General features: G+C 45.2%; 1 protein-coding gene across 2 annotated transcripts in view; it reads right to left on the bottom strand.

Moving 5' to 3' along the window:
- The window catches only part of TIAM1 (TIAM Rac1 associated GEF 1), a 149,296-nt gene that overhangs the window by 132,127 nt on the left and 7,784 nt on the right, over positions 1–9,385 (bottom strand). For both annotated transcript variants that reach the window (XM_007447422.1, XM_007447423.1), the window contains exon 2: positions 6,022–6,998. In XM_007447422.1, coding sequence (XP_007447484.1) covers positions 6,022–6,987 — 966 coding nt within the window. In that variant the 5' untranslated portion in view covers positions 6,988–6,998. The remainder of the gene's footprint in view (positions 1–6,021; positions 6,999–9,385) is intronic.

The following is a 9,385-nucleotide window of genomic DNA, read 5'->3' as shown; positions in this document are numbered from 1 at the left end:
AAAAAACTAAAAATAGAGCTACCATATGATCCAGCAATCCCACTCCTGGGCATATGTATGCAGACAAAACTATAATTCAAAAAGATACACGCACCCCTATGTTCACAGCAGCACTATTTACAATAGCCAAGACACGGAAACAACCTAAATGTCCATCGACAGATGAATGGATAAAGAAGATGTGGTACATATGTACAATGGAATACTACTCAGCCATAAAAAATAATAATGCCATTTGCAGCACCATAGATGGAACTAGAGATTATCATACTAAGTAAAGTAAGTCAGACAAAGACAATACCATACGATATCACTTACATGTGGAATCTAAAATATGACACAAATGAACTTACCTACGAAACAGAAATAGACTCAGACGTAGAGAACAGACTTGTTGCCGAGGGGAAGGTGGCGGGGAGATGGAGTGGGAGGTTGGGATTAGCAGATGCAAATTATCATACATAGAATGAATAAACAACAGGGTCCTACTGTATAGCACAGGGAACTATATTCGATATCCTGTGATAAACCGTAATAGAAAAGAACATGAAAAAGAATGTATATACGTGTATAACTGAATCACTCTGCTGTACAGCAGAAGTTAACACAACATTGTAAATCAACTATACTTCAAGTAAAAAAAATACAAATAAAAAAATAAAGTCGCCTTTGGTCATCTCTCTCAGGGACTGCTGATTTGGGTCACGGTACTGGACAGTTACTATTTTCTTTTCAGCCCACCACCCTGTTTGGCTTCTGTACCAGAACTGGGGGGTTTTGATGTTAAAAATCTGAGGGCACGTGAGCTGAAACCTGTTTGAACATGGGGAGGCAGTGTGGTGTGGGTTTGCTTCTGAAGAAAGGACCCTGGCCTGTGGGTCAGAAGACCTGGACTTCAATCCAGTCGTGAGACCCTGTCACCTAATCTCCTTAGGTTGATTTCCTCCCCTGAAAAGTGATGGGAGAGTTGGCAACTCGCAATCAGGCTGAAATGAACCCCCGCAGAGGTGCTCAGGGGCCAGGAGCTCTGTCTTCTGTCGATCCCACTCCATATACCACGGCGTGAAGAGGGTGTCAGAAGCTGGACCAGCACACAAACCTTAGCACCAGCGCCACGTCCCCGTGAGGAGCTCTGAGGGAGCCCCCCTGCTCCCTCCCAAGGTGGCGGCCCCGAGACATCCTCAGCACAGCTGTTCACATTCTTTCATCTCCCAAGTGGATGAATGAAGCCCTCCTCAGGCGTTATGCAGGACAGCTCCAAGCCAAAGCTTCCCTTTCAAACACAGAACCTGGCTCAAGGACACTCCATCCAATGGCAGTTTCCTCTCTCCACCTCACCCGCTGATAGTCTTAGAAACACAGGAGAGCAGAACTCTACACAATTAAACCAAACTTTACCATCATAACTTATAACCATTATTTACGGAGCATCTAATATGTGCAAGATATTGTGCCAGGAGTTTTACATTCATTCCCGTGTGGAACCCTCATTCAAGAGGCACTGAGATCCTTCTAGGTTACATAAGCCAACAGGTAACAGGGTTCAAACTCACAAGCTCAGGCCTGCTGGACTCCAGAACCTCTTCTGTGCCTGACACCAGGCTGCCCCTTCCTCTGTCCATTAACCATGGGAACATTGAGAGTAAAGTCCAGGCCAAAATACCAATGAGGCATTCACTGAATCAAGGGGCAACCTACTTGGGATTTAACAGAAGTCAGTACAAATAAACTCTGCTTTCAGTAGTCTGGGTAAATCCTCCCAACAAATGAGTAGCAGACTGACTGACAAGATAAAACTTTTATGCAGGAGGTACAACGACACATACTCAAGTATACTGAATTGGACAAATATAATTTCTCAGCACTTAGTGTGTGGCAGACACATTTTTTGATCATTTTCAAATAAAAAGATGTTGTTCATGTTAGTTCAGATAAAACATATTGTCTCTCAGGCTCAGATGCCATGACCTTGGCTAAATGCCTGCCAGGAGCTCTTTTCTGGGGAGTAAAACTGCTGACAGGACTATTATAGATTCAACCACATCACCAGGGCAGATGAGGAGGCCTTAATATCTATGATCCAAACTTGCTGGAGAGGGCCCCTGGGTCAGAAACTTTTATCAACAAAAAAAAAGAAAAAAAGAATTCTTTTCAAGGAAGCCTCCACACCCACTGCCTCTTAAAATACACTGTTTGGAACATAGTGGGTTCTCAAGAAATTGCACTGGATGAACACGCCAAACTTAGACTAGGAAGTGTGGGTGGATGGACAGTGTTGTGAATAATTCTGGGGTTTGTTTCAAGTCATTAAAGATCTTCACTCAACACGTAAAGTCGACACAAAAATAAGACTTCCGTTCACTTTATACACTCTGCAAAAGGCTTCCATGCATGGAATCCCACTTGGTTCTCCTAATGGCCCTGTCAGAGGCTGGTGTCACTCACCCTGGTCAGAGAAGGAGCCAGTGATGGAGTGACTTGCCCAAGGTCACCGTTTAGTAAGGAGTGAGCCGGGGTGCAAATGTACTTCTTAGGATTCCTAGTCCCGTTGCACTTTGCGTTACATTAAGCTACCACAGTGCTTTATGAGACACCACATTGAGATGATCTCACTTTCACATATTAACAATTTTAGAAGGCGACAAGCCAAAGAATGGAAATGTCGTACAACAATTACACATGAGAACTTTCAGTGATACCGGCTCTGCCCCTCTTCTGGGGGTGGCCATGACTCAAAGGCTCACAGCTCCATCAGTGGGGAGTCGGGGGAAACAGAGGTCCAACTGTCCCCCAGTGTTGGAGACCTGGAGATAGGGAGCCAGAATACCACCTGGCACCCCGTCAAATCTTACACAGAATGTGAGCTAACTTAGCATTGTTCCAGGTAAAAGTGACAGTCACAGGTGAGGTTCCTTTTAACTGCTGAGGGCCAGGAGACCATTTCTTCCAATCAGGTCTGCAATGCCAATCTGGCGATGTCTTCAGGACAGAGCCTGCAGTGCCTTTCAGGTGACCCTTTAATAGGGCACCTATCTCACCTGCGTCCCAACCTGTCAAGTTGCCAGTGTAGGAAGAGCCCGGCCAGGGTAGGCAGAGGGACCACAGCGGGGTAATTCAGTCATTTCTATCATCATAATCTCGCTTCAGAAGAGAAATGGATAAAAATTCAAGGAGTGCATCTAGATGCAACATTCACACTCACCTTCTCAAACCTCAGAATCAGCCTTTTTAATAATTTTGTTTCTAACACAAAGTTTGATATAAACACAAAACTACCTTGAGTTCTCAACTCACACAACACTAATAATAATGAAAATTACATCAACTTACAGATTGTCCCTTATGGGTAGCTTCTAAAGTACCAAGCGCTGGCCTTCACATTCCATTTTCTCAGAAACTTTATTATTATTCCCATTTGACAGATGAAGAAATTAAGGCTTCCAGAGACTTAAAAATTGTGCCCAGGGCTTCCCTGGTGGCGCAGTGGTTGAGAATCTGCCTGCCAATGCAGGGGACACGGGTTTGAGCCCTGGTCTGGGAAGATCCCACATGCCGTGGAGCAACTAGGCCTGTGCACCACAACTGCTGAGCCTGCGCATCTGGAGCCTGTGCTCCGCAACAACAGAGGCCTCAATAGTGAGAGGCCCACGCACCGCGATGAAGAGTGGCCCCCGCTTGCCACAACTAGAGAAAGCCCTCGCACAGAAACGAAGACCCAACACAGCCATAAATAAATTAATTAATTTAAAAAAAACTGTGCCCAAAGTTACTCGGGTAAGAAGACGTGGAGCCAGGATACCTGGCTTGGACACCATCAGCAAAACTTATCCTCCAGTGGATGAATGGGGGCTGTGGGGGGAGTGTTATATACATACAGCGGAATATTATTCAGCCTTAAAAAGGAAGGAGCTTCTGACACATGGTACAACGTGTGAACCTTGAGGATATCAACCTAAGTGAAATAAGCCTGTCACAAAAAGACAAATACTACATGATTCCCACTCTTACAAGGTCTCTAGAGCCAAATTCACTGAGACAGAAAGTAGAACGGTGGTTGCCAGGGGCTGGGGAAAGGGGGAAACAGAGAACTACTGTTTAATGGGGACAGAATTTCAGTTCTACAAGACGAAAAGAGTTCTGAAGATGAAGGGTACACAACAGTGTGAATGTACTTACTACCCTTCAACCATACATTTAAAAATGCCAAGATGGTAAACGTGATGTGTACTTTTACCACAGTTTAAATATCTTTTAAAAAAGAAGAGGAAAAGGTCAAACACAGACTCCTTTAACCTATATCAACCCAGAGGAATATAGAGTAAATTTCAATTATTCTAATATAGAAATATACAGTGGTTAAAAAAAAAACAAAAAAAAAACCCAAACTGTATCCCCAGATGACTTATATACGGGGATTTAAAATTCCAAAATAAGGGCTTCCCTGGTGGCGCAGTGGTTGAGGATCTGCCTGCCAATGCAGGGGACACGGGTTCGAGCCCTGGTCTGGGAAGATCCCACATGCCGCGGAGCAACTAGCCCCGTGAGCCACAAGTACTGAGCCTGTGCGTCTGGAGCCTGTGCTCCGCAACAAGAGAGGCCGCGATAGTGAGAGGTCGGCGCACCGCGATGAAGAGTGGCCACCACTTGCCACAACTAGAGAAAGCCCCCGCACAGAAATGAAGACCCAACACAGCCATAAATAAATATTTTTTTTTTAAATTCCAAAATAAAATTAGAAACCTGAGATTTTGAGTACTTAAAAACAAAACAAAGCAAAACAACTTGCTCTTGGGCAGGAACACAGACAATCTAGTGCCAATTTCCTTTGCCCTCCTCCCCAGGTTCCCCACCATCTGCCCATTATATTTAGACACCCTTCCCAAGAGAATTGAGCCTCAAAATAACCCTCGAATAACTTTGACTTGCACTGAAGCAAGACCAGAAGGTGAACACCGCGTACTGCTGGCCAGGTCAGAGCACACCTGCTGTTTTCCAGCTGACCTCAGTGGTATTCGCTGGTCACCCCTGGTGGCCAATACGCCTTTCAAGGCAAATGGGCCCAATCTGGATTCCGGATCTGAAGCACCATCTTGCAAACTACCAACCCATCCTCAACACAAGCCAGGACTCCCAGAACTCCACTACAGGGAACTGCAGGACCAGAAAAGGACGGAGGCATGCAGGATTACTTGACACATTATTATCTCCACGTTAATTATCATTACTAATTAAGGTAACGGGTCTATCCTTTCATAAGTGAGATATGTTTTAAATCTTTGAAAAATGTTTTCACACCCAGTCTTTCATGCCCTGGACCCCGAGGCAGGTGAGTCGAGCATCTTTACCCCACTGTTCAGAAGAGCGACTAGAAGTCAGGGTTTGCCCAAGGTCAAAAACTAGTTGGCTGCAGCGTAGAACTGGAACCCACCCATGTTATTCCTTCCGCAACACCTCCCTCCAGAGAGAGGGCTGGCCAGCCTTGCAAGGAACAGGAAATTGAAATGGCTCCTGGTAAGGCAGTCAGCCTGCCAACCTCTGAGAGAAGCTGACAAATGACCAGAGCCCGCCCTGAATCAAAAACACCTCCTCCAACGAGCGGCCGACTAACCTCTTCCCACCTGCGGCGCTGAAGAAATAAGTTCCCAGAGTCCACACCCCACCATCCCCATCTGTCCACGGATAGAACCACGTTAGGAAGGAAGCTCAGAAGTGAGACGCTGTTGAACAGCTGAGTTGGAGAGGCAGCTTCCCAATGTGAACTTATCAGCTTTATTCCCACTCTCATCACATCCCCGACACACATCTACGCTTACTCCCTAATCCCCACCCCTTCACCACAGAACTGCAAGAGGGGCGAGGCAGAAGAGCGCTGAATCTCCAGAGAAACGGCATCGGGTGCAGCACCCACCAGGCAAACACGGTAAAACCCGGCTAAGAGATGGGAATCGTGTAAGAGCAAATTCATGCACTTAAAGTCATGCATCATTTCCAAAATACTGAAACAGATTCCAGTCACTTTACCTGAGTTGTTTTTGCTCTTCTGCCTTGCATGCTGTTGTTATGGCTCATTTGTGGGTTGGTGGCACCTTCAGAAAGACAGTGAGATTTCCTACAGGGAAGTGTGTTATAATTACTGTACGGAAGAGCCTCTTCGGCAGCAGCCGGTGGCATCTTATGGTTCCCAAGATCAGGAATATCAGACACCAAATTCCGACAGTAGCCTGCAAATCTGCCCCTCCGCCCCCCGTCTGCCGTCACCCCGGAGGTTTTCTGGGGAGCATACAAGTCCCCCAGTGAATTGGCACGTTGACAGGTACTGAGCTGCCGCGGACTCGCCGGGGCTTCCATCCCCCGAGTCTCCTCGCAATCTTTCTCTTCGGCAGAACCCAAGATCTCTTCGTTGCTTGTTAAATGTTCTTGGCTCAGATCAGAGAGCGAGAATTCCAGGCTGTCCTCCCGCCAGATGTCTGCAGATTTGGAGCGTTTCTTCTTAAAGCTCGCCGTCTCCGTGAAAGTGGGCCCATCGGATGTATAGGGATGCTGCCTCCTGCCTCCCTCCGCCAAGTACGTAGCGTCATCCCCGTAAAGCCTGCTCTCCTCTGAGTCTGGCATGCTCTGCACAGAGGCTGCTGCGAGGACAATGCTGCTGCCTACACTGGGACTGACGGAAGAATCCGTGTAAGACACGGGTCTCAAGCCCATATCCACTCGGTCCACCCAAATGGGGCTCCCGAAGTCCTCCAGGGTGCCTTCTTGGGAGAAGGGCTCCAAGCCATTTTCGGCCAGGGACTGGGGGATACTGGGAGTGCTGCTGGATCGGGTGGTCACTTCGGAGGTCCTGTGGATCACCTTCCCCGAGGAGGCGTGCCTGGTCCGCCGCACCTTGTGCGACAGGCGCAGGGAGCGCGACGTGTGTTTGCGCCCCAGGCTCGCATGCTTTTCTCCGTAAAACTCATGCACTACATTTTGACTTTCTGCGTTTCCCATGGTTTTATGGCCTGTAGCAAAGAAAAAAAAAAAAAGGAGGGGATCATTGAGTCATCCAATGGGTATAGGCAGTTAACAGGAAGAGTTCAGCACACAGGGACGGCAGCCAGCTTGGCAGATAACAGCACACCTATATGCACCTGGCAGGTACTTGGACTTTTACGTGGTAGCAGGTGAGAACTAACATCATGTACTGAGATTACTCCTGCGGAGATATGAAATAAGAACATAAATAAGATCATTAGAGAATTACACTTGTCTCTGCCCAGAGGGTAGCTGCCCACCCGGCACGGCACAGGGTTGCTTTCATAGAGCTGGCAACCGTTGCCTTCGTCTACTTAAACCCTACAGGTGTATATTTAAAGGTCTATGCCTATCCATAAACTAAAAACTCTGAAAAGTACAAACCAAGGTGTCTGCCAAATGAGTAACTTTCTGTTTGAAATTACACATTTCAAACAACCAAGCAAAGCTCAGAGGTGCATTGGATAACCTCCCTCTCTCCCAATGGTTTTGTTTCATTCTGACTCCATCTACACTTCAAAATCAATCAAAAATGGAAAAGCTCAAGATGTAAGTCCAATAAATAAACTCTTCCTAATAAATCGAACTCAAGAAGGAAAAGGGTTTTTACCTCAATTCCACAGCATTCTGAAAACCCTGATTGGGAGGTTCGGGTAGGGGCTGTGAAGTGGGATAGGGAGAGGGAGATGGGCAAAATGAAATAGGAACCCCACTCTCTGCTTAAGCAGCAAACTAATGGGTTTATTTCTGGGAGTAAATCCAACCTGAGAACATTAATCTGGTACAGAGTGCCCTGCAAACAGAAATTCACATGATGAAATCACTAAATATCATTCAGCCTTTTGGGGCTACCCAAGTTAATTCAACTCCTTCCTTAACATTTTTCCAGTCTCTCTCATTGGTCTGAGGACTGTTACCCAGAGTGGAAAATAGAAAAATCCTCAAAGTTCAACATGTGTGACTCTATTTAGCCTTATTCTCCTTGCTCAGCAATGAGGTTTCTCTAGACTAGTTAAGTGGTATACACTTACGATACACACATGAAAATGGCCAGAAAGGAAAGAAGAAAAATAGAGTAGCTGGGCACATCCCTGAGCTGATTCTTCCAATCATCTACATAGTCCAGAAAATATATACTGAGCACCTACTACATTCTAGAAGCCAGAGATACAGCAGACAACAAAAGACACACATTCCCCACGCTCATGAAACTTACATTCTAGCCAGGGAAGGGATACAATAAACAAAAAAGTGAAAGGTACCAGAGGAAAACAGGAACAAATTTATTGTAACCATTACAGTTTGAAACACCCTGAAACATAATATCACGTTGATCCAGAACCACTCTATAATCCCACGGTTCAGTCTCAAAGGTTGCTTAAACTCCTATAAGCACAGCTTCACTGAAATGAAATTTGTGGCAACAGGAAGGGAAAAACCTCCATTGAATGTTCCGATGAGTTCAGAGGTAATTCATACAGATGCCAGATGTGAAGCTATTCCCATACTGGAATATTCCCTACCAGGTCACACGTCGTATGATTCTGAGAGCAAAGTTTCCAAGAAAGAGAATCTTCCTTTTACTAGTAGCAAGCATACTTCAAAGCAATAAGTTCACACCTCCCTGGCTGACGTCTTTAAGAAGCCAAGAAAAAACACAGAAACTCAACTTGGAGTAGGGAACATGAAAAGATGCACTGTGCATGCATAACTTGTATTATCTACATTCCTAAGAATATCACGTACTACATTTTTGCAAGTAAAATAAATAAGCATCTAAAGTAATGCTAAAGGCCACGACCAATTTCTCAGGGTTCTTGATTTTTTTTTTTAAGCGTACATTAAGATACCTGGATATGTCTATGTATCTATACGTTTTGCCAATAAGTAATTAAAAGCTTAGAACAGGCGTTAGCCACAGTCCCATTTTAAGAATCACATAGATTTAAAGTTAAAAGAAGGAAAGAATGATGGTGACAGAAACTAAGGTATAGAAAGGCAAAACTGTCACCTCAAATGTGCTAGGAGGTACCCTCCTCTACTGTATACATCAAAAGTTTGCAAATATAAATTCACAGGCATATTCTCAACAACAAATTTCTGGTTAGGCTTGTTTCTGCCAACAGAAAACTAATCAAGTTAAAAGCCTCAGGAGAGGTTTCCTAAAGGAAATGGCCCCAACCTTCAAGAATTACAGCACTCCCTGCATTGCTCTGACGGGTCTGTTATATTAATAGCATTTTTAGTAGCAAGATTCTTTTCAGCCAGCCAAGGTAGGAAAGAAGCCATTTTTATCTTTAGAACTAGAGTTTAGAGATGAATGCCAAATCTCTTAAATCCTACCGAGAAGAAATTCTCAGGGGATGATCTAAGC

The sequence above is a fragment of the Lipotes vexillifer genome, unplaced genomic scaffold, assembly GCF_000442215.2.
Source record: "Lipotes vexillifer unplaced genomic scaffold, Lipotes_vexillifer_v1.1 scaffold689, whole genome shotgun sequence".
NCBI lineage: Eukaryota > Metazoa > Chordata > Mammalia > Artiodactyla > Lipotidae > Lipotes > Lipotes vexillifer.
This window is presented reverse-complemented; position numbering and strand designations above follow the sequence as displayed.